Raw genomic sequence first — 27,540 nt, 5'->3', positions numbered from 1 at the left:
CAGTGCTCCTCTTAGTAGGATGAAAATAATCTGTTATTTAAACTGTGATTAAATTTCAGAAAGCGATCAAAGCACGCTATGTAAATCAAACCGCAACGATTTTCATTGTGTTAGCAGTAGTTATGATGAAAGCATTCGTTAGTGTGCAGAAATCTAGTTACAATGACGAGATCGCTGCATTCATGCGCTCAAACGTGTCTGTGACCGGTTACAATGCTCATCACTGCAACCTTTCACGCCACAATCTATATGATGCTATCAACCCTTTTCACGATTAGTAAACTTTAAGAACTGTAATTGTCAAAACGTACTAAACGTTTTCGAGAGAATTCCACATGTAATACTAGCTATTACATATGCAAAGATGTTAGCCAATCACAGCAATGGGCGTTTACACTGAAGTCTCACAGCAGACACACCCCTTAAAACAGAACATTCAAATCAGAGGGCTACAATCAGGGTATGAAAAATGCCTTTTATTTCTAAATTATGACCATTTTTGATGTAAAAATCATACGAACATCATACTAGCATTTTTAGTGCACCCCTGGAAACATTATAAAATAATAAAATAACGCAGTTCATGACCCCTTTAAGGACCTATCATGCAGCGCCATCTAGAGTTTCATGACAGAACTTTGTATTTTTTCAATAGCCTCAAATTCAGTTTAACATCATCCTGAAATTATCTTTGTTTGGACATGTGCAGAAATAAATTAATATTAAATTATGGTGGATATTCTGAATATGTTAGCAGCTATCTTAATTGCTGTCTGATTTCTAGAAACTGGAATATGTAGCCTACTGTTTCCGGTTAGGAGAATCAGATTAATCCATACTAACTCATAGTATGACCACACCGATTGATATAAGAATATTCTTGAGCATGTGGACGAGGTCAATTAATCTGACATTAAAACAACAAAATAATAAAAAATGTAAAACTGCCACAGTGCAGCCTGTCTCCGAGTCCTCACTAATATTTCTTTATCTCACACTGTGCTGAGATGGGGTAAAAGAGGACAATTTGGCCTAGATAAAGATTTGTGACGCTGTCTTAGCACAGCTTTCTCTACACTGAGAAGATAAATGCTAAAAGATATACATGCAAGCTCACTTTATACTTCCTTATGAAAACCATAAAAAAAAAAACAACACTATGATCTCTAACAAAAAAACAAAAAAAATCTGTGAAAATTTGGAGTATTTTCAATGAGCAGTTTCTAATCTGAAGGCTAAAACTCCTACCAATCATTATTCTTCACTCAGCATATCTTACCAGCTATTTAAAACCACCAATGCCACTTGCAGCAGGTCAAAAATAGTCTGCCTTTCAGGACTAGAAACCCCATGCAGGCCACAAGGATACCATGGTGGAGGTATACGCTAAAAAGACAAGGACTATGCCCAGAGAAGAGGAGATCGAACACTGAGGATAATGTAAATATTCTGCTTTCAAAAGAGTGACTGACTCATTGTTTTATCTTTAGCGCATTTGTATTATAGGCTTGAAAAACATTTCACTTATCTTGTTTTATTTAACTTGTAAAGAACTGTCAAAATGGCAGCTGTTTTTGGTCAGTTTATGGAATTTCACTCAGTTCATGGGACAAATGTGAAACTGGACCCCTCGAGGACTCGGGCCACCCGAGTAGAAAGCTTTGCTAATGGCGTCTGCTTCAGTAAAGACCCTTTAAGCCCTGGCGAGATCTTCCTAGTGGAGATTGAAGAGAAAGAACTGGGTTGGTGTGGTCATTTAAGGATTGGACTTACTGCCCATGACCCACGAACACTGGCAACTGTGCCAGAATACTCTCTGCCTGATCTTGTGGAAATGGGAGACAGCTGGGTGTTCGCAATAACAAGAAACCATAATAAAGTCATTGAGGATGGAGGAGAAGCAGTGGGTGGTGAACAGCCAAATATAGGTGATGAGGCAGGAAACAAGCCTAAAACATTTTTTACAGACACTCATCTGTATGTAGAAAACATGAGCATACCAAGAGACAAGTTGGTGGGACGCAGTCGACCCGGGAGGTTCAGTCACATCCTGGATGATCTGTACAAAACCAATGCTTTACCCCCAACTGCCCGCCGCAGTCGGATAGGGGTTGTCCATGTACCTAAGGGACAAGGGTATGGCGACATGCACATTATCATCAATGGTGAAGACATGGGAGCCTCTGCCAAGGGGATCCCCACCAATAAGCCACTGTATGCTGTTGTGGATGTATTTGCAGCTACTAAATGTGTTCGGATTGTCCAGGTGGAATATGGCTGTAAGTTTCATTTTTACTTGATTTGACATTATTGTATGACAGACTATAATGATTTCTCTCTCTGCCCTTTTGTTTTAGTTTCTTCACTGCAGATGCTCTGCCGAAAGACAATTCAGAAACACATCGTTCACAGAATGGCTTTGGACTGGTTGGAACTCCCGGAGTTACTTAAACACTATTGCAAATATGAGTGAGCAGACATCTGGGTAGATGCAGCAAAGACTTTTAAGACTGAGATTCACTAGAATGTTTTTGTCTCTCCCTTTTGAACACAAGAAACATGTCATCTGAACAATTTAATAAATGTTCTTCAAACTCAAGCTTTGTAGATGCAAATTATTACATCAAGAGTGGCATGAGCTCTTAAAACTTGATAATTCTACTAATTCTACTCCATTATTTAGCTTGTATTATATATACATATGAAGAGTTCAGATGCAAAAGCCTCTAAGTGCCATCTGAAATTTTCTTCTAGAATGATCATTTTTATTAAGCTCGTATATGTAAGTTCAGTAATTTCACTTAAATGACAATTAATAGGTAATTTTCATTGCCATTTAAGTGAAATTACTGAACTTAAATATACGAGCTTGATAACAATTATCATTCTAGAAGAAAATTTCAGATGGCACTTAGAGGCTTTTGCATCTGAACTCTTCATATATATATATATATATATATATATATATACATATATATATATATATATATATATATATATATATATATACATATATATATATATATATATATATATATACATATATATATATATATATATATATACATATATATATATATATATATATATATATATATATATATATATATATATATATATATATATATATATATATATACTGTATATTTAAAGATGTTGCTCATGAACATTCCATGCAACATTAGATAGCATTCTATTAAAACTTATTATTATTATTATTTGATTTAATTAATCATTTGAATGAATAATTTTAATGAAATAAAGTTTAATTTGTACATGTTTTACATATTGAGGTAACACTTTATAATGAAGGTCTCATTTGATAACATTAGTTTTAATGTATTAACTAACATGTACTAACAATGAGCAATACATTTGTTGCAGTATTTATTAATCTTTGTTAATGTTTAGTCAATAAAAATACAGTCGTTCATTGTTTGTTCATGTTAGTTCGGTGTTTTAAGCCCCCAACGGCGCCTTCCAGGCAGCGAGGGAATGGGTAGGTTTAAGGTTGAGGGTAGGGTTAACACAGTCTCTAAGGAGCTATTGGGGGCTTAAAACACCATCGAGCTGTTAGTTCACAGTGCATTAACTAATGTTAACAATTAGCCTACAACTTTTGATTTGAATAATGTAGTAGGCTAAATGTTGAAATTAACATTAACTAAGATTAATAAATGCTGTAGAAGTATTGTTCATTCTTAGTTCATGTTAACTAAAGTAGTTAATTATTGTTAACTACTAATGAAATCTTATTGTAAAGTGTTACCCATATTTTATATCAAACAATCATTTTACCATGTAGATTTGAGTGTTCGGTTGATCTGCACTGACACCTAGCGGTCCTTCGGGGGAAGTTCAACCGAGCAGTTTTGTAATGGTCACGTGACCGGAACATTGTTCTCGTTGTTTATTCAGTTTCCCAGCTTGTCCTCGTACTTGATCTGCGCATAAAATACGCTGTTTGATTTATCTGTTGATCTCTGTCAAACAATGTCATTTTGTTCATTTTTCGGGAAGGAGTTGTATAAAGATCATTTCAAACCCGGTAAGTATTTTTTTTCTTCTAATTCATTATTTAACCTGCTCCCTTTACCTTTAGTACGATTATGATGTAACTGTTAATAAATTGGATGAACGAACTGATGCAGCGACAGTCCCTTTTCTATTTGCTGTACTATTCTATAGCTAAGAAAACAAAATGTTTGTGTTATGTTAATTAAAAAAAAAAAAAATCATTTTCCTGATTTATTGTTTCTCTGCAGGTATATATGTTTGTTCCCAATGTGGACATCCACTCTTTTCAAGCAGATCCAAATATGCCCACTCCACCCCTTGGCCTGCCTTCACAGAGACCATCCGAGAGGACAGTGTAACAAAAATGATGGAGTCATTAACAGCCTTCAAGGTTAGATCAGATTCAAAACATTAGTTCATATTTAAAGACACCACAAATATGTTCATATGTGTTCATACATGTTAACATGCATGTGCAGGTTCTGTGTGGCAAGTGTGGTAATGGACTAGGCCATGAGTTTCTGAATGATGGGCCAGAGGAGGGCTTATCACGTTTTTGAATATTCAGTCACTCGCTTAAGTTTGTCCCAAAAGGTAAGTCATCACCAACCCCAGCAAATTTAATTTTCTGTATAATATGGTGGTATCATATGGCTTTATACTTATTTACATAACTAAGTAACCACTTGAATTCATCCTCAAACTTTGTTTCTCATCAGATAAGGTTGATAAACACTAAGCGAAGTGATTGTCCATGCTGATGAGGCTGCTGCTGCTTTGCACACTGGTAACCGGATGTTCAGCTCATGAAGTGGACAAGGGAAAAGCCCCAGATTGGGGGTCCTGTTCACAGATATATTATGACCGTCCCGGACACCACAGAGACCAATGCAAATATATTTTTATACTAGTTTGCATAAGCTAATATGAGCATGTTCAAGATTTATCACGAATGAATGAAAATACTTACTGATAAAACCAGTCTCGAATATTGTTGATGTAAAATGTTAACTGTAAACCTTCAATAAAGCAATTTACGTGTCATTATCGAGATTATTATTAGGCCTATTATCATACTATTAACAATAGTAAAATACTTGTAACATTATAATAACCTTATTATATATACAGTTATACAGGTTAGAGTTTTGTGAATTTTTGGAATGAAAGATCAAAAGGATAAACAATGCAGATTTATTTTTACAGTCATCTTTGATCATATTTACCAGGGGTGCCAATAATTCTGACTACAACTGTGTATATATATTTATATATATATTTAATGTAAATGGCCCCTGATTGATGGGGTTAATAGGAAGACTTATTATAAAGCAAAAAAGAGCTTAACCACTTTGTCACATCAAAATAAAAATTGAAATGGCCCAAAAACATGGAGACTGTTTTTTTTTTAATGAGCAATCAGCTTGAGGAAATTTAAGGTACATCTTTGTGTCTGTGACCAAATCAAAGATTGATAAACTGAAAATAAGTTTACTATTAAAAAGTATAGCTGAACATCAGTTCACAAAAATAAAATATATTGTTTAAATTGTTACTGCCTTGAGTTATTTTGGAATAAGTGTGAAAACACTAACTTGATGACATACTTGGTTTTAATAAATGGAACATTAATTACATATATAAAAATACAAAATAGAATTGTATTTGGTTTCTTTCATCTTTTTTTCTGATAGTGTAAATAATGTTTATTTAACCAGAAAAAGTATACGATATACGATATATATAAGAAACTTCTTTCAAAAACATTAAAAATAGTAATGTTTCCAATATATATATATATATATATATATATATATATATATATATATATATATATATATATATATATATACAGTACTTACAGTACAGGTCAAAAGTTTGGAAACATTACTATTTTTAATGTTTTTGAAAGAAGTTTCTTCTGCTCATCAAGCCTGCATTTATTTGATCAAAAATACAGAAAAAATAATGTAATATTGTGATATTACAATTTAAAATAATTGGTTTTCAATTTATTATACTTTAAATTATCATTTATTTCTGTGACGCAAAGCTGAATTTTCAGGATCATTACTCCAGTCTATCACATGATCCTTTAGAAATCATTCTAATATGATGATTCATTATCAAAGTTGGAAACACTTTTTTAGGATACTTTGATGAATAAAAAGTAAAAAAAGAATTAAAAAAAGAAGAAGCAAATTTGTTAAAAATAGAAATCTTTTGTAACAACAATATACACTACTGGTCAGTAATTTGGGGTCAGTAATTTTTTTTCTTTCTTTTTTTGAAATAAATCAATACTTTTATTCAGCAAGGATGTGTTAAATTGATAAAAAGTGATAGTAAAGAAGATTTATATTAGAAAATATTTGTTTTATTTTGAATAAATGCAGTTCTTTTTAACCTTTTATTCATCAAATATATTAGGCAGCAGAACTGTTTCCAACACTCGTAATAAATCAGAATATTAGAATGATTTCTAAAGGATCATGTGATAGACTGGATGTCACATGTGACACTGAAGACTGGAGTAATGATCCTGAAAATTCAGCTTTGCATCACAGGAATAAATTATTTTTTAAAGTATATTTAAATAAAAAACTATTATTTTAAGTTGTAATAATATTTCACAATATTACTGTTTTTTTTTTTTTCTGTATTTTGATCAAATAAACGCAGCCTTAGATAAGCATTATAAGCATTAGAGACTTCTTTCAAAAATATAAAAAAACGTAATGTTTCCAAACTTTTGACCTGTACTGTATATACAGTATATGTGTGTGTGTGTTACTGTATTTCAACCGAATTGTTCATCCGAAATTTTATTAGTTTATTGATTCCTGCATGAATGTGTTTATTTTATTGTCTGCATCATAAATACATAATTTATTGAAACTGTTCCTATTACATAGAAACTGTCTTTTTATTTTGTTTTCCGCTATTCAATTTTTAATTAAAACTATTATTTTTGTTTCATTTGTTGTTGTTGTTTTTAAATATTAGCAGCAGTGACATCCATAGACTGTAGGTGACATCATGTCTTGAACCGCCAAAATGACGCTGCTCCGCCCGCGCTCATGTCGTAACGGAAGAAACGGTCAAATTTCATCACAGCTCGGAGTCGAGACCCTTCATTCTTCGCGCGCCCTTGACTTTGTAAGAAGAGAGAGATTTTCCACGAAGCTTAACCAACAATAACAAGTTGATTAATTATTTAAAGAGTATTTCAATTATATAACGAGTTATATAGATTACAAATGAAGTAAGACTTAGCAGCGAAACTCTTTTACCTCAGCGTTAGTTCGTCAGGTCAATAGGAATGTTGCTAGCTTTTTTGTTGTTGTTGATAACGCTCATTTGATAAGTTAGTTGGATATTACTTATTGGAATTACATAGTCATGAGTGCTTTTTCTGTTGTGTCACTGTTGTTACAGAGATGAAAATGACGTACGCTCCAGTACAACCATATGTGCCAATATGTGACCTAAACATAAACATCACACACTCGGTGAGAACTTACTGAGGCAAATATCAGAAGACTTATTCTTGAGTGCCTGGTTATGGTGTTTTCGTAATTTTAATGAATAATTGGCAAATTACATAATAAATTATTTATATCTGTTTATTCTAGGCTACTTAGTTTTGTGATGATAAATGGCTTTTAACCAAATTTGCCTTTTAATGCATGCAAGGAATGTTTTCAATTCGAAAAATAAGGCCTTTTTTGTTCATTTTCCAGAAAGTGGTTGGAGTAATAATTGGGAAATCTGATTCAAGAGGATTTCCAGACAGGAAAAGTTGGTTACATTACAAATTTCCTGTTTTCATTTTATTATATTTAATTTTTTTAACAGTCTTTTCTTTTGATTTCAGATGTTGGCTCTGAAAGGTTCACATTCAGCTTCACTGTAAAAGATTCACCAGAACATTTTATCAATGTGTCTGCATGGGGAAACGAGGAATACATCCAAGGACTGAGCAGTCGCTTTCAGATTGGGGATTGTGGTGAGATTTAGCATATAATAATAGATGAACTACATTGAACTGAAACTGTGAGCCAACATAGCATCTTCTGTTTTAGTTGTAATTGAAAATCCCCTCGTTGTGACCAAAGACTATGAGAAAGAAGAAAGATTTTGCCCTTCAACTCCCAGGTAAAAAAAAAAAAGGATACAATGAAAAATCACATCTAACTAATAAATATTCTGTAATCATACTGTATTTGTAAGTGATACATAACCATATTTCATCTCAGTACCTACAGGCTGTTGTTAACAGAGACTCACTCAAGCATTAGAATATGCTCAGATTTAGAAACAGAGGCCAGGATTCTGCCGCTATTCCACATCCCAATTAAAGACCCAAGGGACTTCTATTCATTGGGAGACATTACTGCAAATGGACAGAGTCTGGATGGACACGTTATTAACATTCTAGCAGCTTTGCAGTCGGTTAGATTCCAACAATGTACTGTCAGCCCTTCTCACGGATGTCAGGGAAGTTAACACACCCTGACATCAGTGGCTGGTGGGCAATAAAAAAGCAATTTTCCACCCTGCAGATGTAAAGATCCTTTTCAGTGATTGAGATTTTGTCATCCAAAGGTTGGAGAGGAGAAATTCTTCTCAAAATCTGATGGGCGCAAAGGACAGAGGCTAGAAATAAAGCTCTTTGATGACACTGGGACATCATTTCCTTTAGTGTGGTGAGTTAAATTGCATTAATTCAGTTTGGTTTTTAAAATTAACAGCAAACATCAACGCCAAACACTAAATAAAGTGATTTCATTTCTTTTTTAATCCAGTTGGGATAAAGAGACCATTAGGCTGGTACAAACACTGACTCAAAAAGAAACTGGTAATATGTTTATTTGTCTGTTTATTTTTCAATTGCAATTTCTAATATGTGGGGAATTTAATTAATTGTGCTTATTTTTTCCCAGTGCTGTTTATTGCAGATGCTCGCATCACCTTTGACAGTTTTCGTAGTTGTATGATAGCAACAGCGACCTCAAAAACAATAATTACCGTCAACCCTGGTAGTGATGTGATATGCTAAATTAAAGAATATATTTAAAAACTTACTATTGTAATATTTTAACAATTGGACTTTATCATTAAAATCCTTCAATTCTTTCAAATGCATTCTAGATACAGCAGAAGCCAACCAGCTGTACACGTGTATAAGGGAACTGTTAGAAGCCGGAGGACTGGATGACCAAGACATCCTCTCAGGTGATGACGTGCCATGTAAGTCGCTTGGTCTATATACATCTAGACCTCTACATCAACAATGCAGTATGTGTGTAGCTCATAGAGTAAAACACAGTAAAACTGTATCCTTACATTTATTTCTCAGTGGATTCCATTAGTGATGTTCTGACTGTGAACCAACTCAAAGCCAGAAGTCAAGAACATGCTGATGTCTTTCATTGCATAACATATGGATTCATCACAACTCTTGATCTAAGTTCCTCCATCTCCAAAGTCATTCGCAAGAAATGGTAAGTGTGCAATGCTTTGACTGTTTTGTGCAATGACCTAATCGGGGTTTCCACGCATCCTGGAAAATTAGAGAAAATGTAAAATCTCCTGTTTTTTTTTAGCCGAGAATGAAGAGTTTATTGCTCCCTGAAACAATTACCGTTAGTAGCAGAAAGTGCTGTGTTCAGGGACGCTGAGATTTGACACGTGAGAGAAGTATTTTGAATGGTCTCATATTGGCCCTTGCATCAGTTAGCTAATGTTATTAACTGCTCAAATGTTTGCAGCAAATGTCAACTGGTAAGCAGCTACCTAACCTTAACATTTAATTTATTAACTTACTAACTAATAATTTTTATGTATAATATAAGGCAGGGGTCAGCATGGCAACCTACAGCAGTGACAAAGCCTGTTTTATTTATTTCTGATTGTTGTCAAAAGTACTTTGGTACTATTTCTATTCTGAAATTTGAACAAACAAAAAAAATGGTCCCGGCTGATAGATGACTATAGAGTAGGGCTGTAGTCCGGACTCGAGACCGCTTTTCTATGGTCTCGGACTTGTCTCGGACTCGCTGGTATTCGGACTCGGACTTGTCTCGGTCTCGGCCACTGGTCTTGCCAAATATGGCTTTTGGTCCTGACCGAGTCCAGGTTTCTTTATTATGTTCCCAGTAATCACACATACGTCGCCGCGATATTAAAACAATATATTATTGGAGGGAAAGTGAAACACTGGCCACCTAATAAGTAGGCTATTTCGGCTCTTTTTCGTGAGCCGGCTCGTTTCACTAAGCTCACTGAAAGAGCCGGCTCTTTTGACTCACAAACGGCTCTTTAAAAAATAAATGTTTAAATAAACTCGCTGAAAGTCCACCGCTAGTGCAACGTGAATATTCACATTTTTAATTGTTCATAACACCCCGAAAACTAGCCTGCTTGCCTTGCACATCTAATTAATGGGCAAAGTTTTCCGACTTTTTTTCTTACCTTTCTTTCTATTCCATGAGTGGTATTCCATCATGCCTATTCCATGAGTGGTAGGCGCAATGACTGGCTGTTTTAAAATATAGCTAATATCGAAACAAAATAACCCAGCTCATAACTTGCAGGTTTGCTTAGTGGCAAACTTTTTTCATTTGATTGCTTCAGCCGCCACCCGCCCGAATTTAATTAAAATATTATTTTTCATCACGTCAGCCGCCCGATCCGCGGTTTATCCGCATCTCTTGTGTGTGTGTGTGTGTGTCTGTGAGTTGTCTCGGTCTTCCCTCATGCAGTTTAATTGGTTGACATCGCGTGTATGATTGACAGGAACAGAATGTAAGGCTGATCAGACAGTCGAAACGAATGTGTTAGGCCTAGGCTATATAATTATTATTATTTTTTTGTTCTTTGAATTAGTCAATTATTTTAAATAAAATTAAAATTATTCATTATTTCATTATTACATAATGATTTAATTTCTATAGGCTAGCCTATATTTTTTAGCAGACTTTTTTTTTCCTGTCCTGACTCGGACTCGAACCTTTTTGGACTCGGTCTTGACTTGGACTCGACTAGTCCTGGTCTTGGACTTGTCTTGGACTCGACAAAGGTGGTCTTGACTACAGCCCTTCTATAGAGCATCAAAGGTTTCTATTTACAACATGTTTTTAGAGCATTAAGCATTGTAGCCAATGCTGAGCACATGAACGCAATGACAAATAAGGGTTTTTTTAAGAAGTTAATTATTATCCTCTCAATAGTGCTTTTGATTATAAAGGGAGCATTCTTTGTTTGCAATCTGTACAAAACCCATTCACCATTTGAATAGAAGTTTTATTTTTCACGCTGCTAAGTACACACTGCAAAGTTTCAGGAGGGACAACCATTTTTAAATGTGGGAATGAATCCAAAATTGTGTTGATTGACAGTGATAATCATAGCAACAGACAAGACAAAAAAGTCTGATAAGTCAAAATAAATGTGTGCATTAAGTGTAAATGCAGACTAACAGACCTGCCGGTAACAAGTACATGTAATGTGTTCACTTGACTCATTTAAAGCAATGTTTACATAAATGTTTGATGGCTACATGCTCATTTTTTATCTGTTATTTACTTATAATTATTATTGGCTTTTGTTTAATAATTTTATTTTCAAAAAAAATTCAAAAATTTCCAATATTTTTTTGCTATGGTATTGAAATTGGTTTTGAGAATCATTTGTCATACTGTATAATTAAAAAATATTAAATAACTGATTTTATAGTTAAGTCATGGCTATAAATTGTACGTCTTTTAAAGACTTAAAAGGAATATATTACTTTAGTGCCTGATCCTTGTCCATTATTGCCGCCATAGTGAAATTGAAAATGTCCTAGAAAATGATCACTGAAAAAGAGTGGACACCATGCCTAATGTTCACAAACCTGAGTTTTAATAAATCATTTCTCCACTAGTGCCAAATGCAAATTTCGAATCAGTGAGGAGATTCAGACGTGTTCCAATGATGCCTGTCCAAATCAAGGACAACAGCTCCAGGCTACCAAAGGCTTCGATCTGCTGCTGGACATCAGTGATCACACTGGGACTTTGCAGTCGTGCAACTTGGCAGGAACAATGGCTGAGAAAACCCTGGGCTGTAAAGTGAGCGCATCTAATACTTGCAGTAATGCTGGTCAAGACTCTGTAAATGTATCATCTCACCTTAACTTTTACAACTATTTTGTCTCTGATAAAAACCTTTGTGCGTTGATAACACAACCCTTGGGTTCATTCACCTGACCTGTGTCTAATAATATATAATAAGAAAACATTTAAACAAACTATGGAAATAATATATTATAGAATTTGTATGTCTGTGTGTACTCTAAAGAATAAAAGTCAAATATTTTTTCTCGACAGACAGAAGCGTTTTTGTGTCTGTCGGAGTCTGAAAGGACAATCCTGCAGTGGAAGTTCCTTCTAGAGAGATGCAAAATTTATCTAAAGGTTAATCATGTTGACCATTTTCCACTTATTTTCAATATTGAACATTTAAAGATGTAATTTAATCTTCTTTTTAAATTGTAGGTTCTTCCATCTCCTAAAAGCAGAAGTGGAATGAGGGCAAGGATTTTGTCATGTGCACTCGCTGACCCCGTTGAAGTGAAGAAAAACCTTGCCTCCTCTGTGGTTTGATGCTGTTTTGCAACAAAGCGACACAGCATGGTTCCTCATGTGAAATCAAATAAACTGTAGGCCAGTTTGTATTAAATTCACTTTGGTTCAAATGCATATGTAGTGACTAATAACATGTATTTTTTGACATTTTGCTCCAATGTCGCATTTGATTTCATTGTATTGTAACTGGTCTCTATAAATTAATTAACTTGATGTATATTTCTTTGTATGTTTGTTTCAAACTAATTTAATTTGCTCAAATGCTTTAACTAATAAAAACAATGAATACTGAGCACTGCCTCGGAACCTTTTATTTAAGAATTGTTTCTGTGAGGACCGTTTTGGATGGAGCGCCGCTTAGGTTTGACATTTGTAAATAATGTTCATTTCGCTGTTGAGATCATAGTTTTATATGTATCTAATCGAATTTCTAGTGCATTATTCGCCCCCAGGTAAGAACATTGACTCTTTCTTTTTTTCTAATCAAGTTCGTACAATTGCATCTTTCAGAGAGCATTTTAACACCCTAAAAACAATGTCAAGCTATCACAACAGATTGCTCTCTTGATCTTGTTGGCAGCATAAACAGAAACAAGTGCATTAAAACGTATCGAGGTATATTCATGAATTTTCAACAGCCACAGCTAAAACGAGGCATTCTCCTGCGAAGTTGTGCTTAGGTCTGGATTGAGTTCATCATGAATGTGAATCAAGGCACCGTGGGCAGTGATCCGGTGATTCTCGCCACTGCTGGTTATGATCACACCGTGAGGTTCTGGCAGGCTCACAGCGGCATCTGCACACGAACCGTCCAGCACCAGGACTCTGTATCCTTCACCAACAACAGCGTTCACTTTCATGACTACGGGTCTTAACACTTTTAAAAAGTTCACTTTGTATTAATGTCAAAATATACGTTTTGGTTGCACTTTATTTTAGTGTCCTTGCTACGTGTACTTACTGTAATAATAACAGCATAATTACACGTAACTAACCTAACCACAACCATATAGCAAGAACATGTTGTTAATTATTATTATTTGCACTACTTATATAATTACATATAACTATTATACAAGTACGTATAATTACATGCTAACAAAGTCACTCTAAAATAAAGTGTAAAGCATTATGTTTTAATAATCTTTTGTTGTGTAAAATAAAACAATTATTTTAAAGTGTTGACTAACAAACAGCACATGTAAAGTACTTGATTATAATTTTAACTAGTGCATTATTCAGTATTAGTATAATATAATTTAAATGTACTAAATTGCAACTTCATCATTACAAATGTGTAATTACAAATCTATTTAAATAGATGACATACAAATTTCAATAGAAATAATGAGTGTTCAATACAAGTGTATTTTAGTAATCATACATGTCTGTAAGTACATTCAGAAGTACACTTTAACCATACTTGAAAATCAATAGATGTAATTATGAAATTACATATAAAAATTTACTTTAGTCCTACTTAAGTGGGTCAAAAATTGTACACTGCAGTTCATCTAATTGCATTTAATAAAAATATAATACATTTTCATTTAATTGCAAAGAACACGTGATTAAGTTTATTAAAATATTAAATTCACTTTGCACCAAAGAACATTTTTTTTGAAGTATAATTTTTCTGTAATAAGTACTACGTGTACTTTCCAACGTTTACCACTTTTTCACAAGGGACTGCTGGTACAAAAAATAGCTTGCTTAACTCAAACACCAGCAGGTAAATTCTCTTGAAGTAACGCCCGACAGAAGCATGATTGCTGCTGCTGGTAAGTTCAGCATGCACCTCATTACGCATAAAACTACAAGTAGTGCAAACTGTTTTTCTTTTGTTCCTATACTTGTGTAGTTTTCACACTGTACTTTTGTTCTTGCATTTCAGGTTATCAGCACATACGCATGTATGACTTAAACTCGAATAATCCAAACCCTGTGATCAATTACGACGGTGTCAGCAAGAACATCACGTCTGTCGGCTTTCACGAGGATGGTCGGTGGATGTACACGGGTGGGGAAGACTGCATGGCTCGCATCTGGGACCTGAGGTAGCGAAAGCTTTCTGCTGTATGTAGCCTATAAAGTCCGTTTTGAGATGTTTTAAGTGCTACTTAAGTACTGTTTTCATTCAGGTCAAGAAACCTACAGTGCCAAAGGATATTTCAAGTCAATGCACCTATTAATTGTGTGTGTCTTCATCCCAATCAGGTCAGTTGGATAATATTTCATTATATGCTTCTGATGCTCACAGTCAAACCAGTAAAAAAAAACAAGTAAATTTTCTCTAAATGTATTTGCTTCAGGCTGAATTAATTGTCGGGGACCAAAGTGGTGTTATCCATATCTGGGATTTGAAAACAGACCACAATGAACAGCTCATCCCAGAGCCAGATGTGTCCGTCAATTCAGTCCATATCGATCCTGATGCCAGTTATATGGCTGCAGTCAACAGCTCGGTCAGTAACCAATTACACTCCTTAAAGCGATAGTTCTCCCAAAAAATTGAATTCTTTCATCATTTACTCACCCTCATGTCGTTCCAAATGCATAAGACTTTCATTTATCTTTGGATGAACGAAAATAGACAGAATGTCTATCCACCCAAAACTCAGATTCTTCAAAACGTTTATAAAGAGATTGTAAAATAAATATCCATAATATCTCTTTATGAACCTTTTGAACCGGCAGAGTTTTGGATGAATAGACATTCAATGGAGGAATCCTCATTGGAACGGCGTAAATAACAACTTTCCCTTTAAACCTTCAAAATGCCACACTGCTAATGAAGTTGTGCTAATGTGTACTGCATATATTCATATTATATCTGAACCGTTTAGTTGAGGTTGGTCAGATTTGGTCCATTTTTCCTTTCACTGTAGGGCAATTGTTATGTGTGGAATTTGGCTGGAGGAATAGGTGATGAGGTGACACAACTGATACCCAAGACCAAGATCCCAGCCCACAAACGCTACTCGTTACGCTGCAAATTCAGCCCAGACTCCACGTGAGTGTCTTGCAAAACACTAATCTGAGGAACAATGGGAGAACAGTGAAAAATGGAAATAGTTGATTCTTGTTTACAACTATTATACAAATCAGTGCTTCATTTTTTCATTCTTTTTGCTAGATTACTGGCCACATGCTCTGCTGACCAGACCTGTAAAATCTGGAGAACCTCCAACTTTTCTCTAATGACAGAGTTGAGTATTAAGAGTAACAACCCTGGAGAGACGTCCCGAGGTTGGATGTGGGATTGTGCCTTCTCTGGAGATTCACAGTACATAGTTACAGGTGAACACACACTTAACAGTATTACTTACACTATTTTACAGTACTGTTCTGCATGTACATACAATGTACTTACTGTAGTAACTGGGTAATAACTAGGTACTGGTCCTGAAACTACCCTTAAACCTAATCTTAACCAATGTAGTTAACTTATATTACTCAGTACTTTGTTGGAAATAAAGAGCAACCAGTTTTGTGGTATGGTTAGGTTTAAGGGTGTAAGGGAAGGATCAACAGTTTTTACTAAATAAATTAATTACAGATTTAATTACATGCAGGTATTTTTTAAATACAAGTACAATGTAACAACATGTTTTTACACAATAAGTGCATTATATCAAACTATTAATTTAAATGTAAGTACGGAGTACTTAAAGACACTAACCCCCAGTTTCACAAACTAGGCTTAAGGCTTGTCCCCGACTAAAATGCAATTTTTTAACTGAATGCAACTTCTACTGACATATCTTAAAATCTGTCAGTGTCATTGTTTTGTCTCAAGATGCTCACCAGTAATGTTTTTTTTTTCTAAGCCATGTTTATAAAAGCTACTTTAATGTCCTAATTGAACTAAGGCCTAATCGTGACCTAATCTAAGCCCTTTCTGTGAAACCAGCCTTTAATAAAGTAGGTCCAACAATGACAAAGCAACTATTGCAAATCCATTGTGTCAGAAGCAGTGGCGCAAAAAGTGGGTATGCGCTATATGCGGCGCATGGGGCGCAGCACCAGGGGGGCGCCAAAGCGATGGTAATTAAAAAAGAAAAAGAAAAATCTATACGTAGCTTTTGTGCGTTTCTAAATAATTTCTGCATTTCCTTAATGTTATATAACTTTTTAGAGGACTAACAGGCTAGAGTAGGAAGGGGGGATAATATCGCGAGCAGGCGGGGGCGCCGTGAGCGCTGAGCGAGCAGGTACGAGTCGAAAAAGATGGATAAAGCAAAAAAGCTGTTGGGACTAAAAATAGAAAAAGAAAGAGGGAAAAGGAGATGGCATGTCAATTGATGCGCCAGCAGCTAAATAAGTGGATGGTCAAAGGCAACAGGTTGGATTTAAAGTGTGACGTCCACGCATATAGGCTAGGAGATTCCCTGTGGGCCGACGTGCTTTTTGGGCTGATACATCTAATAGGCTATTTTTTTTGTCTTTGTCTTAACGGCCCATAAAACTCGTACATCGGCGGCCCATTCGTTTTGTTTTGTTTTGTTTTGCTTAATTGGCGGCGCTGGGTTAGTACCGTTGTAATGCATTGGTCAAAAAAAAAAGTCAGCGTTAGTTTTTTTTGTGGCATTTTTCATTAAACACGTAGATCAGCGGCCCATTGGTTCTTTTCTTGATTGACACTGGGCTGGCCCAATCACATCTTTAATGTGAAGTATAGAAATTAGTACAAAACTAATTATGACAGTTTCCTTTATTTTTCAGTGCATTTGTTTTACAATATATGGCTATTACTATCATGGGATTAATATTATAACTATTATTATGTAGTAGTGTAATGTAGAACACTGTTACTAAAAAAAGTTGAATTTTTCTTTGTTTAATTTGCACACTGAATATGGGCTGGAGCTTTTAATTTTGAACTCTCAAAGTGCACCAGATTGATGAATTCAACATTAAAAAGCACAAAATTTTCTTACGGGGGGGCGTGCCCCCGAACACCCCTAGAAGGACAGAGGTCCACTCAGCAGTGGATTCTCACTGTAAAGTATATTTCAATTTTATTAATAAATCACAATTTTGTACTTATTTCAACTGTTAACTATCATTCGTTCCTCACTCGTTATAAAATTGTTGCTACATACCCCTCTGACACTGGGTAGTTGCGCCCCTGGTCAGAAGTACCACAAGCACTTGAAGAACGTCAACAAATAGGAGGAAGCATAATTTTACTGTCGGGAATTTGTCATGTCGTGTCGCGCCACATCCAGTGTAGACAGCATCAGTACTGATTATAATGGCTTTTGTCGCGTCGTGTCGTGCCGTTCGCGTCTGTTGTAGACACAATATAAGAGATTATTTTGTGTTGTTGTTTTTATTTGGTTCTTGTTTGGCTTGTTCTGTTGTTGTTGTTTTTGTATTCTGCCTTGAATGTTACACACAAGATAAAAATACTTCATGCAAATTATTCTGGTCAGAAGTTTACTTCCTCTTTCTTAATAATGTTTGTTGCCTCCTTGAGCTTAAATAACCGCTGGCAGCCTTTTGTAATATTTGCGTATGAGTCCTGAGTGAGAAAACTGGATCTCAGCATCACTGAGCTACTGTAAGGTGAACTCAAATGGGGCAGATCATCCTGGGAAACCAAAGAACTTACAAGACCTGGCGTGAGCTGTATAATCTTAGCCACCATGTTGACCATTTTATGTAACTGACTAAAAAATTAGAATCATTATATAATTTAAATTAAATAAGTTTATGCAACCACGTTTTAGTAAATTTTGGCCACATTGTACTAATTTGTTCCCTCATTTTGATTTAACTAAACCAAGGGAATTAATTATTACAACGTGGCCATGATTTAGGAAAACAAGGGAACAAATTATTATATCGTAACAAGGGAACAAATTAGTAAAACGTGCTTGCGTATGAGTAAGTCATTGGAAACAAATTCTTAATTCGTGACTACGTTATGCATATTTTTTTCCTGCATGTCGTGTGCTCTCCATGCATCAGGACAGTGCTAAATAAAAATTTAAATATGTTTTTAATTTTTCTTTCACAACTGTATGTTGCTCTCAGTGGAATCATTTGAAGCGTTCCTGCTTATATGTTAATTGTTGTGTATTGTTGTGGATTTTCAGCATCCTCTGATAACCTGGCACGTCTGTGGTGTGTGGAGACCGGAGAGATCAAACGGGAGTACAGCGGCCATCAGAAGGCTGTTGTGTGTTTGGCTTTCAATGACAGTGTCCTTGGATAGTATGCCGAAGAAACTCATTCAGCACCGACATACCACCCGACATCTGCATCTATGTACCATCCTCGTGGTATTAAATGGACTTGTTGCATTAATGATATCCCTCAATGGCTATGATGATGAAGACAGCAAAAAACTGTCAAAATATTGTATCCTTATCATTGCTAATTCAAATGTATGGTAGGATACATTTACTTTGTTGCATATACCCAGTAATTGTATGCATCCACACATTTTGTCAATAAATGTTACAGTAACAGAATCCGAATACATTTAGCTTTTGATTATTATCCAGACATCACTGAATGATTCCCTTCTTGAATTAAAATATATGAGTGACTGAACACAATGGTGCTTTATTGTAGACCAGCAGTGTTTTCCATTACTCGTCTGCATCAGGTTACAGTCTTTGAGCCAAGTCATGTTCAAACCACTGCAAAAATGGGGCTAAATACAAGAGAGGATGAAGATAAGGATTTATCAGATAACATGACAAGATGGTTCTGGCTTCGTTGCCAGATTGGCATTAAATATGGCATTTGTTTAGCCTTTCCAGTTGCTCTCATCGACGTCAACACATGTGTTTGTTTGCCCGGCGTGTGCTGGTACACTGGTACAGGAATGTCACTCCGGCAGGTAGTAGAAACACACAGAAACGCAAATGTTGCTGGGGAAGCAGATGTCGATGCAGAAGTAAATAAGTCTTTGTTTCCCGGGACCTTCAGGGAAAAAAGGAAAGAAATCTCAAGGTTCTTATTTCTATAGATGTGCCGATGACAATCATAATCAATGTCCTGTTCCTTGTTCATGCTCTGCTGGTTGTCACTCTAAAAAGGTCACAACTCCATGTAACTGGACTACTGGATCCGGTTTCTGTCACACTGTGCTCTTTATAGAGAAACTCAGCATGTTCTTGGCTTGTTAAATGTCTTCTGTACATTTCTAGTCACAAAAATCAATTAATACAATGTTTTAACATTTTATTTAAAAGTACAATTTACAGTACAATTTTAGCTTAGTACAGCATTTGTGGTATTAATTACCACTAAAATTTATTTTCTCCTTTATCTGGGTTTTATTGAGGCACTTCCAATGGAAGTGAATGGGGCCAGTTTGGAAATGACAAAGTACTCACTGTTTCAGTAGTTTTAACATGATTTGGCATGGCAACGTAACACCTAAAACCACCATAAAAATGTTAGTAATACAAACGTTTTAACACAAGAATGCAGGTTTAATGTAAGTGTTTATGGCCTGGTTTTAGAGACAGGGCTTAGATTAAGTCAGGATTAGGCCTTCAGTTCAATTCAGGACATTTCAGTAGCTTTAATAAACGTGCCTTAGAAAAAAAAAAAAAATTACTGGTGTGCATCTTGAGACAAAACAATGACGCTGACATATTTTAAGATATATCAGTGCAAGATGCTTTCAGTTAAAACATGCATTTCCTTGTCTGTGAAACCGGGTTAAATGTCTACAATTATATTCACTATATTTCTGCTTTTAAATCATCCAAAAAATTGGCCACTTCCACTGTACATGCTTCACTGTAACCTCGATTTTTGCCTTTTTTTTTTTTTTTTTTGGTAATCAACATTATGCCACAAATGCTGTCATTTGATTGTTGTTGGGTTTTTTTTATGTTTTTGAAAGTCTTGCATTCATTTGATCAAAAATACAGGTATAAAATGTAATACTGTGAGATGTTATCACAATTTAAAACAACTGTTTTCTATTTTAATATATAATTTATTCCTGTGATAGCAAAGCTGAATTTCAATGTGAGTGAACCTGCTCCTGCTTAAGCGTGCACGTAGCAAAGGAAGTAAAAAGGAGAAACAGGGAAGGATAATTCCCAAAAAAAAAGTCACACAGAGAAAAAAGGTCAGAATATATTTCATAGACAAGTAAAGATTTGGTTTACGGCACATGCAAATAGTTCTACATGATCCCTCATCTTAGAAACAAGAGCAAGCATCCATTACTCCAGTCTTTAGTGTCACATGATCCTTCAGAAATCATTCTAATATGCTGATTTGATGCTCAAGAAACATTATTATCTATATTGAAAACAGTTGTGCTGCCTAATATTTTTTTTTTGGAAACCGTTCTTTGATTGTTTGACATAATCTTACCATCAGATCTTCTAGTCCAGTACACAGAGGCCTGCTGACAGAGGGACTGAAGAGGTTCTTGAAGGGTGGAAGCTTCAACACGACTGCCGGGCAGCACTCCCAAAAACTCGGTGTGTTTTTCAGTCTGATTTCCCACCACCCAGACCTGACGAACCTGTGAGAATCATCACATATCTCACTGTATATCATTGCAGAGTAAATTATCCTCTAATGCTGTGATACCGACTCACCGTATTGTTCCTGTGTGAACTCATACACTGTATAACTCCTAAATGTATAATTGTGTCTTGATGGGTTTAAGTGTTTCCTCTAGTACAAAAGCCATTTGTAATTACACCACTTACTCCAATGAGAGATCAGATAGACACTTGTTAAAGCGGAGTGATGCTTGAGCGAGCCTGAGACAAGCAGTTTATGCCTCTCAATAGCTCATTGTGCACCAAAAATTGGAAATCTTGTTCAAAAGGCTATTGACCACGGATTGAGTTTCCAAAAAGTTTTCTAATGGCTTTAATCAAACGCAATGATGCAAAATCTCAACCGAGACCAAAGTTTTAAGTGGTCAGCGATACTTATCGGTTCAACAACCCATGCCATTCTGCGCAGATCATAACCCAGCGCATGAATCTTGTTAAGTGCTGAGAGAAGTGTGTCCAGCACAGGTTTGCTGACTTCCAGTAGTGACTTATAAGAGGAAAAAGCCAACAGAGTGGCCATTGTGCACCCTGTGGTCCTATCCTGTAACGCGATCCAGCCAAGGTGGATCAGATGGTCTGTGGAATTCGGACTCGGCTACACTAAAACCCTCCCGAGCTGGTGCGGTCCATTACTCCCTTTCTGGAGTCACGGAGGAGAAAGCAGCCAAAAGTGCTCTCTAATCTTCCCAAGAGCACTGGGGTGGAGCTGCGTTCAAGTGTCAGTCAATTTGCCGGCCAGCTTTACGTTTAAATGGCATATAGGGTCTTGGCTGCGGAATGTGATCCGGTTAAATATACTGTGGCAACTGACATTCTCATTCATATGGTAAAAATACGAGACTCGACAATTTATTCCTGTGATGGCAAAGCTGAATTTTCAGCAGCCATTACTCTTCAGTGTCACACGATCCTTCAGAAATCATTCTAAAATATGCAGATTTGGTGCTCAAGAAACATTTCTTATTATTATCAATATTGAAAAAAGTTGATGCCTAGTATTTTTTGTGGAAACCGTCTTTTTTCAGGATTCTTTGATGAATAGAAAGTTTTTGAAACATTTTAAAAGTCTTTACTGTCACTTTTGATCAGTTTAATACACCTTACTGACCCCAAGCTTTTGAACGATTGTGTGTATTCTATATTTAATAGAATGTATTATTGCAGGTTACCATCAGATCTTTTGGTCTGTCCCAAAACTAGGAAGCTCGACAAGCAGAAATCCTTTACCTGTTGCTCCGACTTGTTTAGTTGAGATTGCACATTCTCGTAATCCAAGCTTTCCATCCGGCGAAGAAAGCAGCTGTCTTGGTTGTCAGGTTTGTAGCATACCAACCCCTGAGGAAGAGAGATAGGGAAATGTAACCGAGCTTTAGAGGAAAAGCCTAATCTGTGCAGAAAGAAAAGAGTCTTACATGTCTCATGTCAAAAATCACCGTGGAGGTGTGGTTGACATGGGAAGTCACAGAGTAGGTCACTACGTTGTTGTGCTTGTCAATCAAAGCCGACTGATTGATCAAGTCACCCATGTGATCGGGAATTCTGACAACCTGCAGGGAAGACTGTGTGGAAAATGGTTTGTTTTCAGTGCTAACGTGTTTAATAAAGCTTGAAAATGTTCACATTTTGAAATGCTCTGAGTCTTACTTGTGTCTTATGCTGAAGCCCTAGATGTGCCGTCACACTGAGAGCAATGATAACAATGAGCAGCATGGCAGTGAGACTGCACCAGAGAACTTTGTGAGGAACCCTGGAGGAGCTGATGGGACCACAGTGCTAGGAAATCCAAACACACATTCATCTCCCTCCGAGTTACATTTAAGGCCATTGCACATTCACATTAAAGAATATTTATGGTTCTGTACACATAAGCAATACACATAAGCAAGACATAAAACAGAGCTAAATGAAACACAAACTGACATATTTGTGCTACACCCTTAAAAATAAAAATTCCAAAAGATTGGTTTTGCAGTGATGCAATGGAAGAACCATTTTGGGTTCTCTAAAGAACCTTTCAATGAACAGTTCTTAAAAGAACCATTTTTTTTCTTAGTGTTAAGAACATCTTAATAATCCAAAGAACCATTTTACACTACACTGTAATTTTTTTTTTTTTTTTTTTTTTAATGATTTGTTATTATCACAACATTTTTTCTTTTGTAAAATTAACTTAGATAATTTATGTGGTTCAGATAACCTAATATTTTGAGTTTCTGTTGATTAAACCAATCTCTTTCATTGTATTAACTATATATTTTTTTTTTTCAATGAACTTAAAATTGAAAGGCAACCAATTTACTTTTGTTTAAGTTAAACCAACAATATATATTTTTACAGTGTATATAAAAAGAATTTGCACAATGGAAAGGTTCCATTGATGCTAAAGAACAATAGATTCCAATAAATAACTTTGATTTTTAAGAGAGAAGCATGTTTTCTGCTAATGGAAACAGCAATATAACCACATGAACTCTCACCATGCTCTGTGGGTCCTCCAGACTGGTTTCTGAATGCTTCCAGCACCTCACCATTCTGCCCTGTTTTACTTCTCCTCACGGTACCTGTCTTACTCTTTTCTGTATAAGCCAATGTTCATGACTGAGACTGACCAGCAGAGTCTGCAGTATAGGTGTCTTAACTTCTCCCTGCCATCCTCTGCCCCCCACCTCTTGCCTCACACCAGGTAGTCCAACCCACTGGCTGACTACCCCTATACCAGACAATAGACAAAAGGGAAAGGTAGATCGGCACTGTGGACAGGGCTTTTCGTCGCAGAGCCAGTTTTAAGGCATCGACTGGCCTTGCCTTTAGGCTGCTGACTGACCAAGGTGACTTTAATAACTTCAGTTGTGGTGAGAAAATTGAAGAGCAATCGCATTACAAGGTTAGTTTACCCAAAAATGAAAATTCTGTCATCCCTTACTCACTCAAGTCGTTCCAAACCTTGCTTTCTTCTGTGGAACACAAAATAAGACATTTTGAAGAATGATGGTAAAGGTTTTAAAACATAATTTCTTAAAATATCTTCTACACTTAAAAAAGTTGCTGCCTTAAATTTCTAAGTATAATCAACTTGGATGTTTAAGTCATTTCAACTTAAATTACATTAAATTGACTTAAAAATGAGTTGAGTCTTATAAAAGTGTAACTTATGAGTATAAGTTATGAGTATAACTTATAAAAAAAAGTTGAAAATGGCTTAACTTATTTTGATGAGTTAAAGCAATGTAAAAACATAATGTTGTCATAACTTATTGATCACATACATTATTATTTATTTATTTTACAGTGTATTGGTTTGTTCCTACATGAGGGTGAGTAAATAATGACAGAATTTTGGGTGAAATACCCCTGTAAGTACATTATTAAGAAAAAAAGTACACTTTTCATTAATAATTCTTATTTATTTGATCTGTCACGTAAGATGAACACTTTGTTCAAACCGTGGTGAGAAGTAAAATCCTACCAGGTTGATGGGAGTGACGACAAAGCTGTCATTTAAGTGCAAAATATAATAATTACAAAAATGTATAACATGTTCTCACTTATGTTACAAGTAAAGTGAATTAACAGTAGAGTTGAACAAGTACTTATAATAAAATAAAAACAAACAGCACAATTTTGAGGGTCATTTGTTTTGTAGTACCCGAGTGTTACTGATCAGCAAACACATTACAAATGTCACAAATTCATTTTTTAAACAAAATACAATAAAACAAACAATAACACTGACATATAGCCCTTATATTAACTTTAAAAACAGTGGGATATTCAAAAAAAAAAAAGAGGTAGGCCAGTTTAAAATGAAGCCTTGACTGCATATCTGTGAAAAAACATACAATTTCTGTTAAACTGTAATATTAAAATAGGTTATTTTGTTCCATACTGACACCCATATATTGATAAATATTCTCTACTAAAGTAGGTAAATCTCAAGTAAATTCTGACTATGCCTGTAGTCCAGGTAAAATATCAGCAATGCTGTCTACATAGTAGTCAGGCACCATTCTTTGGCGATGTGGACATTCGCTCTTCAGGTTTGCCTTGGCTTCTGCTACAGTGGAAACTCCTGTAAGGGTCAGCAGGGTCTTCATGCCACAGTTTGACCCTAGCATGATGTCAGTGTCCAGTCTATCTCCGACCATCAGACACTTCTGAGGGTCCAGGTCGAACTGGCTGGCCACACACTCGAACATGAAGCTGTTGGGTTTTCCCACCACTTGAGCTTGGCGTTGTGCAGCGGTCTCTACCGCCCGCAGGAGGCACCCTGTCCCTGTAGAAAAGCAGAAGACAAGGTCGTTGTGATAACACGACATTCAGGTGATTCATTCAAATGTGTGACGTCATTCATATTTGCTTACCGGGGACCGCTTTGCCTCCCTCCAGAGGCAGCCTCGTGTCCGTGTTAGTGCCCACAAACTGACAGTCGGGGTTACACAAGTACTGCAGAGCTCTGTTGAGCTTCATGTAACTGAAATGCTCATCAAACCCGACCAGTACAGCTCGGACCTCCTTATCGAGAGGAACATTGGCCCAGTCGATTTGAACTCCGGAGATGGGGTCAGGCCCCACACCGACCGGCTGGATTCCCACCTCCTCGAGCTCCTGCTTCATCGCGTTGCTCCCAATTAAATAGACTTTTCCGTCGAGTTTACACACATTTTTGAGGTACATCGCCGAGCAGTACGCAGTCCCGAACACCTCGTCCGCGGTGGCATCGAACCCGAGCTTGCCTAATTTATCCGCGTACATTTGTCGGGTTTTCGTGCTGTTGTTCGTGACAAAAAACACCCGCTTTCCGTTTTTCTTCAATGTATTGATAACCTCAGGGGCTCTGGGGATTGCCTGGTCCCCTCGCCATATCACGCCATCGCAGTCAAACAGCACACTGTCCACCGAGTCCAGTAACTGTCGGCTCAGCGCGCCGCTCAGACTCGTACATTTAGATGCAGCCATTCCTCAAGTTACTCTCGTCCTGACAGCGATCTTCTTTCTTGTCCTCGCCCCGTCCTAAAATAACATTTGATCTACAAAAAGTCCGCTGACTAGATCGAGATGAGAGAATGACAGCGAGCCGAAGTTTACTTGTTTCTGCGAATGAACGGGACACTAGCGATTCATTCGTTTGTCAATGACACTCTACTACTGTACGTAACGTTTTATACTAGTAATACACTTCCGCGCCGGTTTAAAGGGCCAGTGACCATAAATGGCACGATGAAATAGACCTTAAAGGAATAGTTCGCTTAAAAATGAAAATGCTGTCATCATTTACTCACCCTCAAATTGTTAGATATGTTTAAGAATTTTTGAAGATTGTCGGTAACCAAACAGTTGATGGACCCCATGACTTCCATTCCATAGTAGGCTTTTTTTTTTTAAGGAGGTCAATTGCTCCCATCAACTTTTTGATTACCGATATTCTTCAAAATACCTTCCTTTGTGTTCAGCAGAAGAAAGAAAATCATACAGGTTTGAAACAACTTGCGGGTAAGTAAATGCAGAATTTAACATTTTAAGTGAACTATTCCTTTTTGGGCCATTCACACCAAGAACAATAACTTGAAAGATAACAATAAAGATAATCATATTAGAGGCCACACCAGCAGACGATATCATGCTGTTTATTCTAAGTATGTGCTTATCTGTCTATTTAAAATGCTCGAGCTCTTTACAGCAGGATGAATTCTGATTGGCTGTCAATGTTTTTATCATTCATCAGCTAGATAAAATCGTTCTGAAAGTGATTCCGTGATCGTTATAGCTGTGGTGTGGTTTAGCACTTCTGGTTCCATCATGCAAAGTCAATGGCTTTTTTAATGGGTTTTGGGTTAAATGCCCAAAATAAAGCCTCTGGTTAACACAAGCTCAAGCCCTTGCGATTAAAAAAAAAAAAAAAAAAAAAAAAATTTTTACTTTAAGGCAGTTGCGAACAAATGGCTAAACTGGACTACTACAGATAAATTAAAGGGATAGTTCACCCAAAAATGAAAATTCTATCATCGTTTACTCACCCTCAAGTTGTTCCAAACCTGTATGAGTTTCTTTGTTCTGCTGAACACAAAGGAAGATATTTGGAAGAATGTTTGTAACCAAACAGATCTCGGTCCCCATTGACTACCATAGTATATTTTTTTCCTACTATGGAAGTCAATGGGGACCGAGATCTGTTGATTACAAACATTCTTCCAAATATATTCCTTTGTGTTCAGCAGAACAAAGAAACTCATACAGGTTTGGAACAACTTGAGGGTAAGTAAATGATGACAGAATTTTCATTTTTGGGTGAACTATCCCTTTAAGGTTTTATTTTAATAAGGATTTGTTTTTTTAATATA

The 27,540-nt window shown here is 36.1% G+C and overlaps 6 protein-coding genes across 7 annotated transcripts; 4 read left to right on the top strand and 2 right to left on the bottom strand.

Moving 5' to 3' along the window:
* Positions 1-1,341: 1,341 nt before the first annotated feature.
* On the top strand, positions 1,342-2,597 carry neurl2 (neuralized E3 ubiquitin protein ligase 2). The gene is made up of 3 exons (XM_084135529.1): positions 1,342-1,440; positions 1,552-2,279; positions 2,358-2,597. The coding sequence occupies exons 2-3, from the start codon at positions 1,562-1,564 to the stop codon at positions 2,471-2,473; spliced, it is 834 nt and encodes a 277-aa protein (XP_083991655.1). The 5' UTR covers positions 1,342-1,440; positions 1,552-1,561; the 3' UTR covers positions 2,474-2,597.
* A 1,286-nt stretch (positions 2,598-3,883) lies between these two features.
* msrb1b (methionine sulfoxide reductase B1b) lies at positions 3,884-5,406 on the top strand. Its single transcript, XM_084135391.1, has 4 exons — positions 3,884-4,048; positions 4,266-4,408; positions 4,497-4,611; positions 4,737-5,406. The coding sequence occupies exons 1-4, from the start codon at positions 3,994-3,996 to the stop codon at positions 4,754-4,756; spliced, it is 333 nt and encodes a 110-aa protein (XP_083991517.1). The 5' UTR covers positions 3,884-3,993; the 3' UTR covers positions 4,757-5,406.
* A 1,636-nt stretch (positions 5,407-7,042) lies between these two features.
* meiob (meiosis specific with OB-fold) lies at positions 7,043-12,941 on the top strand. The gene is made up of 14 exons (XM_084135553.1): positions 7,043-7,176; positions 7,456-7,529; positions 7,761-7,818; positions 7,895-8,026; positions 8,103-8,175; positions 8,277-8,472; positions 8,626-8,726; positions 8,826-8,878; positions 8,964-9,059; positions 9,172-9,270; positions 9,380-9,524; positions 11,948-12,134; positions 12,393-12,479; positions 12,561-12,941. Exons 2-14 carry the CDS (start codon positions 7,458-7,460, stop codon positions 12,666-12,668), a joined length of 1,407 nt encoding a protein of 468 aa, XP_083991679.1. The 5' UTR covers positions 7,043-7,176; positions 7,456-7,457; the 3' UTR covers positions 12,669-12,941.
* A 31-nt stretch (positions 12,942-12,972) lies between these two features.
* mlst8 (MTOR associated protein, LST8 homolog) lies at positions 12,973-19,132 on the top strand. Of its 2 annotated transcripts, none has more exons than XM_084135828.1 (9): positions 12,973-13,102; positions 13,321-13,477; positions 14,380-14,431; positions 14,545-14,707; positions 14,792-14,867; positions 14,963-15,115; positions 15,539-15,663; positions 15,787-15,950; positions 18,755-19,132. In XM_084135828.1, exons 2-9 carry the CDS (start codon positions 13,349-13,351, stop codon positions 18,871-18,873), a joined length of 981 nt encoding a protein of 326 aa, XP_083991954.1. In that variant the 5' UTR covers positions 12,973-13,102; positions 13,321-13,348; the 3' UTR covers positions 18,874-19,132. The 2 variants fall into 2 exon arrangements, with proteins under 2 accessions (XP_083991954.1, XP_083991955.1); XM_084135829.1 differs by having other exon boundaries at positions 12,992-13,102; positions 13,289-13,477.
* Positions 19,133-19,247: 115 nt separating this feature from the next.
* bricd5 (BRICHOS domain containing 5) lies at positions 19,248-23,879 on the bottom strand. The gene is made up of 6 exons (XM_084135830.1): positions 23,680-23,879; positions 22,847-22,975; positions 22,615-22,761; positions 22,430-22,537; positions 21,006-21,159; positions 19,248-19,589 (listed from the first exon to the last, which is right to left on the bottom strand). Exons 1-6 carry the CDS (start codon positions 23,731-23,733, stop codon positions 19,495-19,497), a joined length of 687 nt encoding a protein of 228 aa, XP_083991956.1. The 5' UTR covers positions 23,734-23,879; the 3' UTR covers positions 19,248-19,494.
* A 706-nt stretch (positions 23,880-24,585) lies between these two features.
* Positions 24,586-26,366, bottom strand: pgp (phosphoglycolate phosphatase). The gene is made up of 2 exons (XM_084135827.1): positions 25,564-26,366; positions 24,586-25,475 (listed from the first exon to the last, which is right to left on the bottom strand). Exons 1-2 carry the CDS (start codon positions 26,156-26,158, stop codon positions 25,150-25,152), a joined length of 921 nt encoding a protein of 306 aa, XP_083991953.1. The 5' UTR covers positions 26,159-26,366; the 3' UTR covers positions 24,586-25,149.
* Positions 26,367-27,540: the final 1,174 nt, after the last annotated feature.

Source organism: Abramis brama (assembly GCF_963993115.1).
Source record: "Abramis brama genome assembly, chromosome: 14".
In the NCBI taxonomy this organism is placed as follows: Eukaryota; Metazoa; Chordata; class Actinopteri; order Cypriniformes; family Leuciscidae; genus Abramis; species Abramis brama.
The sequence above is the reverse complement of the archived record's forward strand: the minus strand, read 5'-3'. Positions and strand labels throughout refer to the sequence as shown.